Here is an 18,721-nt window from a genome sequence, read left to right on the forward strand (position 1 = left end):
GTCTCTGAAATATCCTGCATCTTGTTTTCCAGGCTGCTGCTCATTCCAATAGAAGCAGTGCAAGAATCACTTTCACCTCTGCCAGTGGCTACTGTTAAACTATTAGTCCTTGTATCCCCCCAAGCTAGCAGTTTTCCGACCCACCTAACACTGCCTCAATAGCATTAGCAAATATTCTTGCACCCTTTCTATTTAAGCGTATCCCATCCCTGTAGAAGCAGTCTCTCCTGCTAACAAGTACAGACCAAAGTGAAAAAAATTTTACCCCTTGAGCTTTGCACAGTCTTTCCAGGGTCGAATTGATCGACAAGGCTCTCATCATATACTCCCTCCTATCGTGTCTGGCAGAATTGCAGACACTTTCAAATTCAACCCTAATTCATGGATTTTTTTCAACAGTGACCTGTACTTGTTAAGTAATTCTGCCGGTCTCCTACTCTTATTATCATTAGTGCCAACGTGTACAACTATATCAACTTTTGTGCCCTTAAAACATGGTATCCGCTCTACAACGTCATCAACCTTTGCCCCTGGCAGACATATCCTGGTCCTGTTCCACCTATCCTTTTTACAAAGCATGTTCCCCCGTTTCCCTGATAATAGAGGCGCCTCCGTAGCTAGGTGGGCAGGAGCAGCAGTGCATAGCACACGCTTCTTGATTAGACCGGGTTCGAGCCCGTGCCCACCAAATACGGAGGATGTGGAAAGGTCAAGGAATGACCACCGCATATCCCCGGAGCAATATGGCATTAGTTGCTAATGCTCCTAAAAAAAAAAAAAAAACAACCCCTGATAATAAGAGTCTTCTGTTTCTGCCACAGGCAGAAGCAGAAGTGATTACAGTGATTCTTAAAATTAAATTGCCGAAATTAAATTGCTGCCATTAATCTTTTAGTCTGTGAATCCCTCCCCCCCAAAACTAGCAGTTTTCTGACCCACCTAACACTGCCTCGATAGCATCAGCAAATGTCCTTGCACTCTTTCTATTTAAGTGTATCCCATCCCTGTAGAAGTAGTGTTTCCTGTTAGCAAGCACAGACCATGCTGAAAAAAATTCTACCCCGTGAGCCTTGCACAGTCTGTCCAGGGCCGAATTGATTGACAAGGCTCTCATCATATACTCCCTCCTATTGTGTCTCGGCAGATTTGCAGACACTTTCAAATTTAACCCTAACTCGCCCCTTTTTTTCAGCATTGACCTGTACTTGTTAAGTAAATCTGCAGATCCCTTACTCTTAAGGTCATTAGTGCCAATGTGTTCAACAATATCACCTGTTGTGCTCTTTAAAGGTGATATCTGCTCTACAAAGTCATCAATGTTTGCCCTTGGCAGACATGCCCTGTTCCTGTTCCACCAATCCTTTTTGCATACTATATTTCCCATCTCCCTGATAATAGAGTCACCGACAATAACTAGTTCCTGTGGGAACTGCACATTCAGCCTTGGAGATTGCCGCTGTGTTGCCTGATGCACAGGAGTTTGCTCTGGCATTGAGTTGGGCAGCTGAGAGCTTTATGGGCCCTCATATTAATTTCTTTTAGAGCATTTACCCTACACCTCAAATTTCTTAACAGTTTCTGCACTAGCGCGCGCGCGCGCACACACACACACACACACACACACACACACACACACACACACACACACACACACACACACACACACACACACACACACAAAGACATCGTCCTTGGCTAGATAATGCCCTGTTCTAGACAGCTCTGCAAACATTTCACATTTCGTACATTGTTTTAGACTGTGATGCGTGGGAGGATTACCCCCTTGAGTTCTCCCGCAAGCCACAGCACTCTGGCTATTCTGCGAATACTTTTTTGCTGCTCTAGTCTGGGTCATGATTCCATTTAAGTGTAATTTAATTAATACCATACATTTTTAATAAAGAGATAAAGAAAAGTAATTAGATTGCCGAAATTATTCATTTATGTGCTGTTGTTGAGATTAAAATTATTTGTGACAGTATTAATGCTCTCAGAATTGTTATTAATGATACTGGTAGATTGCATGATTATTATATAGTTATATAAGTGTGTTCTCTAACTATTTAATAATCATTAGCATTTAAAAATAAATAAATAAATAAATAAAATACTTGGAATGTAGCACCTACTATGCTTGCCGCCGTGACAATGAGCTACTATTAAGTTTCCATTCCTTAAACAATTCCAGATCAAGTCACACCCACATAACACACTGAATTCTTCCAAGGGAGAATTGGAAGAATTCAGTGTGCTTATGTTAAATCTATTAAACTTTTTTGAAGAAGAAATAGCTCAAGAACTACAAGAACAAAACTTACTCAAGCAAAAAGAAATGTGATATGAAATGACGGCCACTTAATCCCAACTTGTAATGTAATCTTAACCTTCAGTACACCAAATTCACCGACTTCAGTCAATGCAGGTTACTTAAACTGTTGTGTTTGGTCACATATCTTGAACCATATAAAATGTCATAAATTCCAGAAATTTTGTTGCTCCCAAACAGCATGCTTCTAGTGGTACAGTGTATCCAGACTATTGGTGTAAAACCTATACACAAACAGCATAAAAAGCACTAACTCCACAGTGTTCTAATTGTAGGGACAACCACCTGCGTACTCTAAAGATTGTGAACAGTGGAAGTTAGGGAAAAATATACAAAAATATAAGATTGAAGCTAAAGTTTCTTGCAAGGAGCAAGAAAACAAGTCAAATTAAATATGCCAAAATGCACTTATGTTTCTGCTATCCACAGTTACTAATCAGCAGCATGTCAGACAGTTTCGATCTCTCCTGACATAGCAATCGCAGACTGGGCTCGATCAGTACTCTCAATCTAGAATCTATCTATTAAAGTTCTGCACCAAAGCAAAAATGCACCACTGACAGTTTCATCTGATAGCCTTCCCCATTGTCAAGTAGCAAGAGAAATTGCAGAAATGATCCTATTGAGGTGAAACAATCATGCTGAGCAGGATTGGGTGCAAATGATATGACCAGTCAAGAAGAACTGCATGAAATGCATACAGTTGATGATATGGGAACAGAATGTTCTATATAAACAAAACTGTGGAAGATAGCAGGGACTCGGGTGCCCCACTTTTCCTAGAAAAGAAAAATCAAAACATGATCATCATAAACAATCTACTTGTAAAAAGCAGAAAGATTCATCTTTCTCTTGCAAAACCAAATAATAGAACACATCATAGAGTGGAATTGCAGAGGTTTTCACAGCAGCATGAATGATACCTAAAGGTTAATTCATCACTGTATCCTATTGCCACATGCTTACAAGAAACAAATTTAAACCTTAAAAGTCTCCCCTCCAATCAAAAATTATACTCTTGTCTGTAAAGATAGTTCTTCATGAGTACTACCCATAACCTTGGATTAAAGAGTTCCCTCTATATGCATTTCATTGCAAACCTCCCTGAAATGGAAGGGAGGTTAAGAGGGCAAAGTCTGCAACAATATCTTGAAGCAATCAAAATCAAATTCAGAATATCCAAGCAGAAATCTACCAACAAAAAAATATGTTAGGTAAGCTCTAGTTTATCAGCATGCTATACTGGTAAACAGTCCTATGATTCTCTCTTTTTTTATATAACTGAATTTGGCAGTGAAGTTTAGTTTTTTGTGCTTTGTGGACTTTATTTTCTGAAAAATCTCCTGGTTTCTCCTGTTCCCCCCCCCAAAAAAACCCCTTCCCTCCGTTTTTGTCCAAAACCTTGTTTTCCTTCTGCTTACAATTTATTGATCCCAGCTTTTTTTGAAAGCCAAAAGTTGGCATTTATATTAATTGTAGTCTTTATAATATTGGTGCAAACACACCATAGACAACTCTTAAACAAAAAGCTACGTTAGTAGTGTGAAGGGCATCATTTTATCTGTATCTCATATTGTGCTCCTCCTTCACAACGTCTGGGTGGTGGTGCCCACTGAGAATAAGTAACAATAGTCTTCTCATTTAGTGCAGCGTTACTTATTCGAGGTAGTGCAATACATGGCAACTCATTGTTGAAGGAGGAGCACAATATGAGATACAGATAAAATGATGCTCTTCACACTACTAACGAAGCTTTTTGTTTAAGAGTTGTCTATGGTGTGTTTACACCAGTGTTGTATAGATTTTTATACTCTTAAAGATATGATGCCTTGTTGCATTTAATTTTTACTTAATTAATTTTAGTATAAGTGCTGCTCTGTTCTATTTCAATTTTAAGGGTGTTAAAATAAAATTTTTACTAGTGGTGTTCCAGTTTTACCCTAACTATTATAGCAGTTAGGGTAAAACTGGATATATAGCAGTGATGGGTTATAAATAAAGTCCCCCCACCTAATAGTATGTAATTCTTGATGTATTCAATAGTAACATAATGGTTAGGATAAAGGACCTTAGGACAAAAAAAAATTCCATTTTTACCATTTTGGTGATTCACTTATGTATAACAATGATGCTATTGCTCTAACCATTATGTCAAGTGAATTCCCCCATAGCTTGAAGCCATAGCTCTCCCAAATTCTTTCAGTTTATACTCTTGTATACCGTCTGGCATCTCTCATATTGTGAAATTATACTTTACAATATGCAATAAGTGACACCCCAATCCCAGTCCTTATTGCAACACCAGGGTACCTACCCCCCACCCACTGATGAGAGGCCAAACAGCCTTGAAACAGCCATCTGGGTGGTGGTGGTGGTATCTACTGAGAATAAGTAATAACAGTCTTCTCCACTGGCGAAGGGTTGCTTGTTCGAAGTAGTGCAATATCAGGCAACTCATTGGGAAGGTATTCACAATATGAGATATAAAAAAAACAATGCCATTTTCACCATTTTGGGATTCACTTATGTATAACAGTGATGCTTATTGCCCTAACCATTACGTCAAGTGAATTCCCCATAGGTTGAGGCCATAGCACTTCCACATTCTTTCAGTCAATAATAACTTAATAGTTACATATATATTTAATTTCACCCTATAATTTCACCATATATATATTTGAGGTGTATAAGGCCTTGAATGGGTTGAGCACGCTGAATTCTGATGGGATCCTTCCACTTGTTCAGATTACGAACCTAATGGGGCATAAATTCAAATTAAGAAAAGACAGATGTAGATGTGCGGAAATTTGCCTTTAGCCAGCAGGTGGTTAATTGCTGGAACAAACTTCCATCTGTCGTTGTGGAAGTTGATAGGTTGAATAAATTTAGGAGGAACTGGACAGGCATTTGAAGGGAATGGTGTGTTTTTTTTTTTTAGCTGATGCTGCATAAGCTCATACACTTGCTTTCTTGCATCACATGCCACTACTACTACTATGCCTGCTATGAATATACTGTTATTAGTAAACATAGATTAAACTGATATAAAATGCAGAGAAATGATTAATACTATTCTAATTATTTCTGTTTGCATATTAACAAGTGCCAACCCTATAAAACATACCAATTGTTTAGTACTAATAATTTGATTTTTATCAGTTTTGAACCTTGAATATTTCTTTTGTATATGGTAGTCATTATGGTAATATATATATATGGTAAACTAGTGTTTTTGTTAGTCCTTAGTCCCAATTACACTTGCTTTCTTGCATCACATGCCACTACTACTACTACTTTATTATAATTGTATATTTTTAGATTAAAAAATAACAATATAAAATTGTTTTTAATTATTAATAAAATTAATATACTTTTGTTTTTGTTTTAGAATTTACCTTATGATTACTTTTGATGCAAATATAAAATATATTTTGTGATATGGTAATATGTTGTTGACATTTTCAGTGGATAATCGTTGGTACCGAGTTGCTGCATTAGATGTCACGCTTACTGAAACATACGTGTTTTTTGTGGATTATGGACAATCAGCTTTAGTCAATAACAACTGTATAAAAAGGATCATCCCTCGCTTCATGCATTTGCCTTTTCAAGCCATTCATTGTTGTTTGGCTGGTAAGTTCCTTTTATAGATAGAATTAATTTTTTTTTTTTTTTTTATATTATGTTCAGTCCTCTTGGACCTATAACCGGTGAAGCTTTTCTATGCAACTTGGTCTGACCTGTATATATAGCATTGCTAATGGAAGAATGAGTATGTGAAAAGGGGACATAGTGTTTAGTGGAAGGCACCACCAGTGGTTCCCCCATAATTGCACCATGGTACTTTCTGAAGAATTACAGAACCTCTGTAAAAGCCAGAAAAGTTGTCTGGTTTGTGTCAGAATGGTGTTATGTTCTGTCGTTGTGTCTCTGGCTGCTTGGCCGCAGGCCCCCCTCCCCCCACAGTGGAATCCCGCATTGTCTCCCGCCACCACTGGGAGGCGAGCCAGGCCATTGTTGTAAGCGGGGAAGTGTGAAGAAAAGGGGGTCGTTGGAGGAGGCTTCTACTACCACTTTGGAAATGCAATGTTCTGTAAATGTAGCTGGAGCATTTGGACCACCACTGAAAAGCAGCAGAACAGAGGAAAACTCTCCTAGACTAAAATTCCCATAACCCTTTATTAAGTTAGGCATTACCTTCAAGACCTGCAATTGTTGGGGGAGGGGGGGGGGAGTGATTTTTTCTAGATTCACTTTAAATGCTATTATCTTGCTCACAGGCCATTATTTATTATTTTCCCCACATCAGTAACTATATCCCCTAGCTAGGAAGATCTTATATCATTTCCAAATATTTTGTGAGTGGGAGGAAAGTCAAAAAATTCTCTTACCTCTATTTCAGCCCCTTCCCCTTTGCTGGGAAGAAAATATATACACACTGGAGTATGCCAAGTCAGATACATGGGGCAACCATATAGAAAAGCAATTTGTTGCTGTTAAGCACACCAATCTACATCAACCTTAAAGAAGTCATCAGTACCATGATATTGTCATGGTATTATGAAGTCTAATAAATTCATCTACAAAAACTTGGATAATGTATATAAAATTCTGGATAATATTCTCACTCTCTATTAACAGTAGAAGGAAGGGGTTGGATTACATTAGGCCATTTGATGACTATGGATTAACTATTGATGACCCTGCCCAAGGTCATCAACAGTTAATCCATAGTCCTTTCCAGAAATTGAAAATATAAGCAAACTTTAATTATATAAAACTGTTCTCTGAGCTATTTAATTGATTACAGATTAGATAAAACTGCCATTCATCCAGAATGGCTTGCCAGGTTTAAAAAGGATATCCTCCATTTTTTTCCACTTTCTTCACAGTCCCACTTTCTTGTTTAATAAAATGGCTGGGATACTGCTAGCTTCTTAAAAGGAATATATCTATATTCATGATCTTCTTCCATATGAAATACTTTATCATGCTGATGGAAATCACTCTTTCAATTTTCATCAGCTTAACCCTCACACACTTAACCAGAAGTGTGCTGCTGTTAGTTGTGTGTGATGTTGCAGCTTGTAACATGTACAAAATGCATGTATTACATTCTAATACATTCTGCTGCTTCTGCAGAAAACAAACATCCAATAAATCCCCAAAAGTATTGCTAGTGTGCAAGTGACCAACTCACAATTTCCAGTCAATATCTGGGAAGTTAAAATCCCCCATTATTAGACAATCTGATTTACTGCCCTATCCTATTTCTCTGTACAATTGTTCTTTGTACTCATTAGAGTTATTAGACCTATAACACACTCCTACTCTCATTTTCCCTTTCCCAGTGCTTATGTCACAACAAACTGACTCAACATTGAACTGTCTATCTATGAACTGTATGCACTTCCTTAGATTTTGTTTTACTTAATTGACAGCATAAACCATCCTACCTTTCTATCCTTTCTGTACACATTATACTCCCCAAATTCCAATTCAGCACTGCTTATATCTGTGTGACACCATGTCTCTGATATCCCAACAATATCTGCCTGATGTCTTGACCAGCACTTCAAATTCATCGAATTTATTTTCTATACTTCCAGCATTGGTGTAAATGCAAGTATACATTCACCTATTCTTAGTTACCCTGACACAGCCCGTGTATTTATTTGTTTCGTGATGACTCCCACCAGTCCCTAAATCCTCCAGCACCTCCAGGCTGCTGCTCATTCTAATAGAAGAATTGCAAGAATCACTTTTGCTTCTGCCTGCAGCTACTATTAACCTTTTTAGTCCGTGAATCTCGCCAAGCTAGCAGTTTTCTGACTCACCTACACTGACTCAATAAAATCAGAAAATATTCTTGCACCCTTTCTATTTAAGTGTATCCCATCCCTGTAGAAGCAGTCTCTCCTGTTAATAAGCACAGACCTTGAGTAGAAAAATTCTACCTCATGAGCCTTGCTCAATCCCTCTGGTACCAAATTGATTGACAAGGCTCTCATCGTATATGCCCTCCTATCATGTCTGGGCAGAATTTGAGACACTTTCAAATTTAACCCTATCTCATGACTTTTTTTAAGCATTGACCTGTATATGTTAAATAAATCTGCAGCTCTCCTACCCTTAATGTCATTAGTATCAATGTATACACAATATTACCCTTTGTGCCCTTAAAATATGATATGTGTTCTACAACTTTTGCCCCTGTCAGGCATACCCTAGTCCTATTGCGCCTATCCTTTTTACACAATATATTACTTGTCTCCCTTTCAATAGCATCACCGACAATAAATAACTCCTGTGTGACCAGCGCAGTCTGCCTTGGAGATTGCTGCTGTGTTGCCTGATGCACAAAAGTGAGCTCTGGCATTGAGTTTGGAAGCTGAGACCTGATGAGTCCCCCATTTTAATACCTTCATGGGCATCTACCTGACTCTTCAAACTCTCATAAGCACCCATCAGAATGCTGAGTTGGCACCTAATTTCTTGACACTCTCTGCACCTAGCACACACACACAAAGACATATTCCTTGTCTAGATAGCCGACCGGGCTAGCCGAGTGGGTAAAGTACCTGTCCGGCAACCCAAAGGTCGCGGGTTCGATTCCCGCCTCGGGCTTGGATCAAAGTACTGCAAAAACCTTGGGAGGTGCAATATGGCCACAGAAGCCGATGCGCCAACAACTACCAAATCAAATCAATCAATCTTGTCTAGATCATGTCTTGTTCCAGAGAATCTGCCTTTTTTAGGCTGTGATGCATTGGAGAATTGTCCCCCCCCTCAGTTTTCCCCCCGAGGCACAGCACTCCTGCTACTTTGTGCCCATCTTTGCTGCTCTAGTCTGGAGCATGATATTGAAATTAACAATGAATAAATTTAATTAAATAATTATCAATACTCCACTATCTAATAGATTCCTAAATGCAGTGATAAGTTTTATGCTATCTAGTTTTACGTTAGAGCTACCTATTTACCACAATTCAAAATATGAATTCCCTACCACTCACTATACGAAAACAATGGCTACAAGGTTTGAACGAAACAATGGTTTTGTGTATATTAAGTAGTAAGTAAAAAAAAAAAGTAAAGTGCAGCCATTATCAACCCACTGCAGGATGGAAGCCTCCTCAACAATTCATGCTGAGGGAAATGGACCATAATCTGCCACGCTGGTCCAGTGCGGGTTGGCAGGTCGACCGTATTCAGCAGTCAGGGGCTTGAACCCCGGTCTACTCAAAGAGCGTGTGCTACTGCACTCCCGCTCCTGCCCACTCGGCTACGGAGGCCGTTCGTTAAGTAGTAACCATTAAGTAGTAACCTACACAAATTCAATCTAAATTAAAAATAAAAATAACGAGTGTAACTAGAACTATAAAGCTTCTTATGAAGTACAGTATAATATGACAATTAAATAATAAAATAGCAAAACACTGATTTTTTTTGGAGCTTGTAATTCACGGCTGGAACTTGTAGAGAGGACTAAAAGGAATAGAGACAGGAAACCTAGTTCTTTGCAGTGTTACAGGTTTGAGTTCAGTTTCTGCAGTATTCATGTTTTTCTCTGTGTGGCATGATCAAATTTAGCATCTTTACATAAAAATCACTTTTATACATGAAGAAGCTGTATACATTTAAATTATTCTTTATAAGAAGCTTAAGCTTAATTTAATAAATTAAATTAGGCTACGCTATTATATTGTGTCTTTATAAGAAGCTTAATCATAAAAATGTTCTAGTTTGTATTATGACATATATTTTCTAGGAAGCAAAAGTTTAGGTAGTTTTTGGTATCATTGGTTTTGTCTGTTTTTTTTTTTTTTTTTTTTTAACTTTACTATTAGTAAAGTCAAACAACATAAAGTAGGCTTTTCTCCAAAGATCGAAAACAAAAAAAAAAAAAAAAAAAAACATGTTTGTACATTCAATATTTATCCATTTTCCCCTTAAATTTCAGTCAATCCCCAAGAAGGCAGTATCAAGCCCAGTATTGCCAGTGTCCAGCCTGTTAATTTTCCCTTAATAGTTTGTCCTTTGGTTTTTGTGTCCCATTTCAATATATGAAAATTCTACCATCATGTAATTTTCATTCTGCTCTTAGTGCCTTATTCTTACAAATCAGAACTTCTCTCACAGGATGCCATCCTAGAGAAGAGAGACTGTTGAGGTGTGTAAAGCACCAATAGGGGAAAAGCAAATTGAATGATGGTGGAATTTTCATATTGGCCACACTTTTGGCATCTCTCTCTCTCCTCATATGAACATCCCTTTACCATTCTCCTCAGATGAGTTGCCTACCTTTGCACCTTAAAATGCAGCCTATAAACACAAACACAATATTACAAATGCTATCTTGCCACATTTGTGATAACGGTTATTTACATAGGAAAATGTTTCATAATGGAAACCCACTTATTTGGTAATTACAGCCTGGATTTGTTAAGGGAAAGTGTTTGACCTATCTGATTAGCTACTGTGAGGCAGCCATAAAAGAACTGCATGCAAAAATTAATTTTGATATCATACTTAGAATTCAGTAAAGCATTTGATACTGTTCCACATGAATGACTACTGTACAAACTGAGGCATTGTGACATTGGGAGTAAGTTACTGTTATGGATAAAGGGATGGTTGAACGGTAAGAGAAAGAATGGCCACTGCTATTCATGGATCAGTGTTATGAGTTGAGTGCCTCAGTGTTTGGTGTTGGGACCTTTGCTGTTTTTAATATTTATTAATGTTCCGTGACATATCAGGGTATATTACTCCAGTAAGACATGGATAAATTAGGCAGATGAGTTGAAAAGTGGAAGTTCAAAATATTATTATTATTAGCCAAATGGTGCAAGGAAGCCTGAGGCTTATGCTGCACTGACCAAAAAAAAAAAAAAAATTCCTACAGAGAGAGAGAAAGAGAGAGAGAGGGTCAGAAGGGAATCACCAAGAAAGAGAAAAATGATGATATCCAGCTCAGGACCCTGGGTTTGCCAAGCCCATACTCACCAGATGTGTACTACTATTCTTAACAAGAAAGACTAGAGCTTTGTATATTATTATTGTGTCTATGCACAAACTGTGAGGAGACCTTATTGGAATGTGTAGGCATTACATCTGTTGTGCTAAGTGCTGGCAGCATCACTGCTCTTTCTCTTTAAATATTGATAAAGGATAGTTGCAGGATAAAGTAATTGATGGTTTGAATGAACTTTCGCCTGGCGTTGGGGAAGTGCATGTTTTGAATAAATATAGATGGACAAATGAATTTTTTTTTAATATCCTTTTTTTTTTTTAGTACTAATTGTCATTTTTTAATTGCTCAATACACAAATATGACCACAAGAAAATGTAATTCAATATTTATTTTAAAAGCATGTGAATTAAAGCAAAAGGAAGTGGGGAAACAGAATAAAAGACCATGTCAGAACTTGCAAATATGACCTTAATAACTGTATTCGTATATGATGTAATAGTATTTTTCTCTGCTGTAATTTTGATGGAATAACCACATTCTTTGTAATTAATTTAATATTGATAACATAACACATGCTGTTCCATTTTCATTATATTACCTCCATTCCTGTAATTTGTATGTTACTTCCATCCTGCTTTCTTTTTTAACTTTGTGTGTTCATATACTACCCCTGAATTTCTCCACAATGATTTTATTTATTCTATCATTTGGTTTGCTTTAATAAACTATTATTATCAATAAATTTAATTTATTGATGTTAAGTCAGTTTATTATGATTTGTTATTTTCAGTTATTCATTTCATGTAGAGAGTGTGGCTACAGTATATACCCTCTGCATTGCTCTAATATAATATTTATTTTCTCCATTAGTCTAGCCTTGAAGTATGTAATAAATTTGCATTGTGGCTCATTTCTTTTTTCTTGTAATTAAAAGTGGAGACTTCAGTTTTCTCTTCCCCTGTGTAATTTCAGAACTTAATTGACAACCAGTTTAACCCTCTTGACTTTCTTCAAATTGACAACTTTTCACGAGAAAATCAAACTCTTGCCCTTCTTTACAATAACATTAAATTCATCTGCCCAAGTCATCAGACTTATCCACTGCCATTCCAGTTCTTGCTGGGTCAGTAAGGAAACCTGTTTTCTTCCTTACTCTCTTTTCTTCTTGGTCTTTTATTCTCCCTTTCTAGCATTCTCTTTGGCAGTCTGCCATCCTCCATTCTCTTAAGTCTTTCCCCAAATGCCTCTCAGGAACATCATTTTTATTTCTTATATTCTGCTGTTATCCTTCTCCTGCATTACCAATGAATTTGATGTAATCTGATCACTTGTTCTTCTCTCACTTTCTCCCTAATGACTGCATTTTTTATTCTGCCTCTCCTAGTCTACTCCAAATGCCTATCAGGAACTTCATTTCTGTTTCTTGGATTCTGCATCTGATCTACAGGTTATTATTAGTACATAATACAATCTATAGAATATCATCTTGCACTTCTCAAGTACCTCTTTTCCCCAAGCTAGATCCTTTACACAGTTAAAAAACATTTTTCTTTAAAGTGCTCTTCTATTTGTCTTTTATCAGTTCTCCCTTGTTTTTCTGCTTTACTCCCCAAATACCTGCAACTATCCACTTCTCTCTTCTTTTCCTCAGATGTTAATCCTCTCTTCTCCTTCTTCCCTTGTTCGTATCATTCTGTTACTCTCTGCATTACGGAACTTTATAAATTTTATCTCTGTGTTTCTTCCATCCAGCTCTGAACCTGTTCCTCTTTTCTTCTCCATCCTCATAAATCAACAAATCATTAGCAAACAACATCACTTTCATTTTTCTATCCAAATAATTTTCTCCACTGAATTTTTATTATCATCCATTACAGGTATGAATATTAAAGATAAGATTGTGCTTTACTGTCTCAATACATCATTAATTTCAAACCAGCCTGTGCATCCAACCATTGTTTTCATACAGCTTTCCATTCCTCTGTGTAGAGCTTTAATACTCGCTATGAACTCCTTCCCCACTCCCAGTTTCCTTAACACTACTCATATCTTTTCTCTCTCTATGATATCATACATCTTTTTTCTATATCCAAAAAAATATCATCATAGATCCCTTCCATGATAATAATGTTTTTCCATCATTTGTCTCACAGCAAAATTAGGCTGTGGTCAATCTGTCTTCTGAACTTCCGAAGCCAATTTGCTCTTCCTGTATTCCACTTTCAGCCGTTACACTTACTCAATTCTCCACTATTGTTTTGCACACTTTCCTAAATGTGTAGTCAGTGTGATCCTTTTATAATTCTCACTTTTTTCTGTCTTTTTTTTATGAATAGGCACACTCAATTTTATTTACCAGTTCTCTAGTATCCTTTTCTTCTCCCATACTACTTTCATTACTCTATGCATCCATTGCAGCCCTACTTGTCGCAAACACCTTGATATTTCTATAGTCACTCCATTGCAACCTAGTGATTTACTTCCTTTCAGATTTTCCATTACACTCTCTACTTCTCTCTCTCTCTCTCTCTCTCTCTCTCTCTCTCTCTCTCTCTCTCTCTAAAATAGTCTTACCATTTTTCTTATTTCATTTTCATTGGTAATTATTTTTCCCTTTTCATTATATGGGTAACATTTTCCTCCTTATTTCGCTTCCTATTCTTTAACTAGAAAGTGTAATACATATCACTACATTAGCTTAGTTTAGTTTTGTACTGTATAGTCAATTAATCAATTACATTTATTAATTTTCTTTGTTAATTAATTAAATCATGCCCCAGACTAGAGCTGCAAATCAACATGCAAAAACTGGCGGGAGTGCTGTGGCTTGGAGGAGGACCGAAAGGGATGATTCTCCAACGCATCACAGCCTAAAAATATGTGCAACTTGTGAAATGATTCTGGACTTTTCTGGAACAGGACATTATCTAGCAAAGGAGGATGTCTTTGTGAGAGCTGAGTGCAGAAGAAATTCTGTGCAACTTGTGAAATGATTCTGGAGTTTTCTGGAACAGGACATGATCTAGCAAAGGAGGATGTCTTTGTGAGAGCTGAGTGCAGAAGAAATTCTGCACTCAGTGTTCTCATGGGCATCTATGAGAGTTTGAAGAATTTGATATTAAAATGGAGTACTCCTCAAGCTCTGAGCTGCCCAACACAATACTAAAGCTCAATCTTGTGCATCAGGAAACACAGCAGCAATCTTCAGGGCACAATGTGCTGGTCCCACGGGAGCTAGTTATGGTCAGCAACTTTACTGTCAGGGAGACTGGTAATATATTGTGTAAAAACAATAGGTGGAATAGGACTAGGGTATATCTTCCAGGGGCAAAATTTGATGATGATGTTGTAGAGTATATATCATATTTTAAGGACACACAGGCAGATAATGTGCACATTGGCACTAATGATATTAAGAATAGGAGATATAGTAGTAGTAGTAGTGGCATGTGATGCAAGAAAGCAAGTGTTATGAGCTTATGCAGCATCAGCCAAAAAAAAAAAAAAAAAAAATCACACCATTTCCTCCAAATGCCTGTTCAGTTCTTCCTTAAATTTTTTTAACCCATCAACTTCCACGACAGATGAAAGTTGATTCCAGCAATCAACCACCCGCTGGCTAAAGACAACTTTCCGCACATCTATTCTTCAACTGTCTTTTCTTAATTTGAATTTATAACCCCTTAGATTGGTAATGTGAACAAGTGGAAGGATCCCATCAGAATTCAGCGTGCTCAACCCATTCAAGGCCTTATACACCTCAGTCAGATCACCGTGCAGGTGCTTAGTCTCCAGCCACTACAATTTGCGGAACTTAAGATCCCTTCATTCCCCTCACCAATCTTGTTGCCCTTCTCTGTACACACTCAAGGAAATCTACATCCTTCCTAAAATGAGGCCCCCAGACCTGTACCCAGTACTCAAGGCTTGGCCTGACCATTGCCTTATCCAGAGGGACAATCACCTCCTTTTCCATGCTAGCAAAATTCCTATATATCATTGACAAAACCCCACGACCTGCCCTGGCAGCCTGTATGAATTGCTCAGAAAACTTCATATCTGACTCACAATTATTCCCAGGTCTTTTTCATTTTCTACCACCTTAAGTGTAGTAGCACACAGTTGGTACGTTTCTCTGGGGTTGCTTCTACCCATATGCAGTACTTTGTGCTTTTGTCAAGGTTAAACTTCAGTTGCCACTTCTTAGCCCATCTGCCTAAATTTTCTAGATCATGTTGCAGTAGCACACTCCATTACTGTCATTAACAACCCTGCCAACCTTTGTATCATTTGCAAACTTTGGCACTAAGCCTGATATACCTTCAACAATATCTTTGATAAATATACAAAACAACAGTGGACCCAACACCGAATCCTGTGGGACTCCACTAATAACATTAGTCCACGAAGAGCAACACCCATTGATTACCACCCTCTGTCTTCTCCCACTCAACCATCCTTTTACCATTCTGCTCCAATTTGTACAATAGTCTTTCTTGCGCAACAGTGTCAAAAGCTTTCCTGAAATCCAAATATATGATATCAAAATTATTTTTTGCATCCAGTTCCTTTATAACCACATCATAATCTCCTATCAAATTTGTCAGACAAGACTTTCCCTTAACAAACCCATTCTGTGTCTGAATTATTGCTGCAGTCTTGTCTAGATGATCCTGCAATGCATCTTTAACCAGTGACTCCATTATTTTATCCGGAACAGAAGTTAAACTAACTGGTCTGTAATTACTTGTGTCACCCTTCGATCCCCCTTTGTGAATTGGGGTACATTCCAGTTATCTATCCTGGATCTATCCAGTTATATTAAAGGAGGTGGCAAAGGAACTAAGCAAACCCTTAGCCATAATTATGAGGGCATCCTTGGACTCAGGGGAGGTCCCACGGACTGGAGATGTGCAAACTCCAGTCCGTGGGACCTCCCCTGAGTCCAAGGATGCCCTCATAATTATGGCTAAGGGTTTGCTTAGTTCCTTTGCCACCTCCTTTAATATAACTGGATAGATCCCATTCACCCCAGGTGCCTTTCTTATGTTTAACTTCAGCAATTTCTAATCCACTTTGCTCTCAGTTATTACAAAATCATTAAGTATCCTGCTACAATTTAATAACCTTCTGCCATTTTCAAACCTTAATAATTCCTCATGTGTGAATGTAGATGCAAAATACTCATTCAGTTTGTTTGCTATCTGAGCAGGATCATCAATAGTCGAACCATCAATATCAAATGGACCAGTCAGATTCATCCCCTTCCTTTTAGAGTTTATATAAGTAAAGAAATCCTTGCTGCTTTTCTTAGCATCCTTTGCCAAGGATTTCTCATAACCTGCCTTTGCCTGCTTAATCTCCTTTGTGACTTGGTTACAGACCAACTTATATCTATCATAGGCTTCCATGTTACCCATTAATTTGTATGTATCCCATGCATTTTTCTTCTCTGCCATATGTCTTATTAGTTCATCTGACACCCATTTAGGCCTGAACCTTGAACAATATTTCTTGGTTGGTATGTAACGCCTGGTAGCTTCCAAGATTAGTTCCTTGAATGCTTCCCATTTTGAATTTGCTGTTGGTAACATCATCAGTTGGTCCCACTGTATAGAATTTAAATACTGTCTCAGACCATCATAGTCGCCTTTACGAAAGCAAAAACCCTTCCCTTTTCCTCTGATGGTAGTTACCTCCTTGAGTAAACCCCACTTCAGCACACTGTGATCACTGCCACCTAGTGGTTCCTTTATCTGCAGATTCTTAATGCATGAAGAATCACTACTGATAATCAGATCAAGAGTATTACTCCCTCTAGTTGCCTCCCAAACATGCTGGTGTAGAAAACAATCATCCAATAAATCCACAAAAGCCTTGCTAGTGTGTGAGTGACCAACCCACAAATTCCAGTCAATATCTGGGAAATTAAAATCCCCCATTATAAGACTCTCTGATTTACTGGCCCATTCTATTTCCCTGTACAGTATCTTATTATACTCATCAGTCATTAGGCCTATAGCACTCTCCTACTCTCAATTTTGATTTACCTATGCTTATGTCACACCAAACTGACTCAACACTGCCCTGTCCGTCGATGTCGACTGGCTTCGCTTCCTTGGATTTTATGTGTTTCTTAACTAATAGCATAATCTCTCCTCCCTTCCTAGCCTGTCTATCCTTTCTGTAGACGTTGTACTCCTCAAATTCCAGTTCTGCATTCCTTATATCTGTGTGACACCACATCTCTGATATCCCAACAATATATGCCTTTGATGTTTTGAGCAATACCTCAAATTCATCAAATTTATTTACTAAACTCCTAGCATTGGTGTACACGCAAGTATACATGCACCTGTTTCTATTCTTAGCTACCCTAACACAACCCATGTGTTTACTTGTACCGCAATGACTTCCAGCAGTCTCTGAAATATCCTGCATCTTGTTTTTCAGGCTTCTGCTCATTCCAATAGAATCAGTGCAAGAATCTCTTTCACCTCTTCCAGTGGCTACTGTTAATCTATTAGTCTTTGCCTCCCCCCCAAGCTAGCAGTTTTCCGACCCACCTAACACTGCCTCGATAGCATCAGCAAATATTCTTGCACCCTTTCTATTTAAGTGTATCCCATCCCTGTAGAAGCAATCTCTCCTGTTAACAAGTACAGTCCAGGCTGAAAAAAATTCTACCCCTTGAGCCTTGCACAGTCTTTCCAGGGTCGAATTGATAGACAAGGCTCTCATCATATACTCCCTCCTATCATGTCTGGGCAGAATTGCAGACACTTTCAAATTCAACCCTACAACTTCAGAATATAAGTTTCTGCATAATCAGTGACTGCCTTCAATATGAAGCAATTGCAGTGCATATTTTTCTAACCAACTTAATTGAATATTTGAAGAGTTTCATGACAGGAATCAGGCACATTTTCTATTTCCGTGATGGTTCTGCAGCTCAATACAGGAATTTCAAAAATTTTATTAACGTTGTGTCATCATCAGGAGGATTTTGATATCAATGCTGAATGGAATTTCTTTGGCACTGGCCATGGCAAGTCACCATGTACTGGAATTGGTGGAACAATAAAACAATTGGCAGCACGTGCAAGTCTTCAACGCCCAATTGAAAACCAAATCCTGACACCAAGAAACATGTTTGTTTCTTGGTGTCAGGCACCTGCGAGGTGATCTGATTGAGGTCAACAAAGCCTTGAATAGTTTGAGCAGGTTCAATGCTAATGGGAAGCTAATTGGTAACCTTTCCTGTCATCAGTACATTGCTAAACATCAAAGCTACCATTTGAAGTTAAGAAAGGGAAGCCTAATGACAGGAGAATTGGTCATCTTGATGGATGTGGATCTTGCAGAAAATTATTCATCTATTGTACAAGATGTTGTTCAAGGGTTCCACTGGGGAATAG

At 37.9% G+C, this 18,721-nt stretch overlaps 1 protein-coding gene across 1 annotated transcript in view; it reads left to right on the plus strand.

The window, feature by feature from the left end:
• LOC150083237 (tudor domain-containing protein 1-like) overlaps positions 1-18,721 on the plus strand; it is a 657,806-nt gene that overhangs the window by 533,032 nt on the left and 106,053 nt on the right. The window contains exon 21 of the mRNA XM_090378447.1: positions 5,792-5,959. Within this exon, the coding sequence (XP_090234573.1) occupies positions 5,792-5,959 (168 nt within the window). The remainder of the gene's footprint in view (positions 1-5,791; positions 5,960-18,721) is intronic.

Source organism: Mastigoproctus giganteus, chromosome 7 (genome assembly GCF_048544385.1).
Source record: "Mastigoproctus giganteus isolate SK-2022 chromosome 7, ASM4854438v1, whole genome shotgun sequence".
NCBI lineage: Eukaryota > Metazoa > Arthropoda > Arachnida > Uropygi > Thelyphonidae > Mastigoproctus > Mastigoproctus giganteus.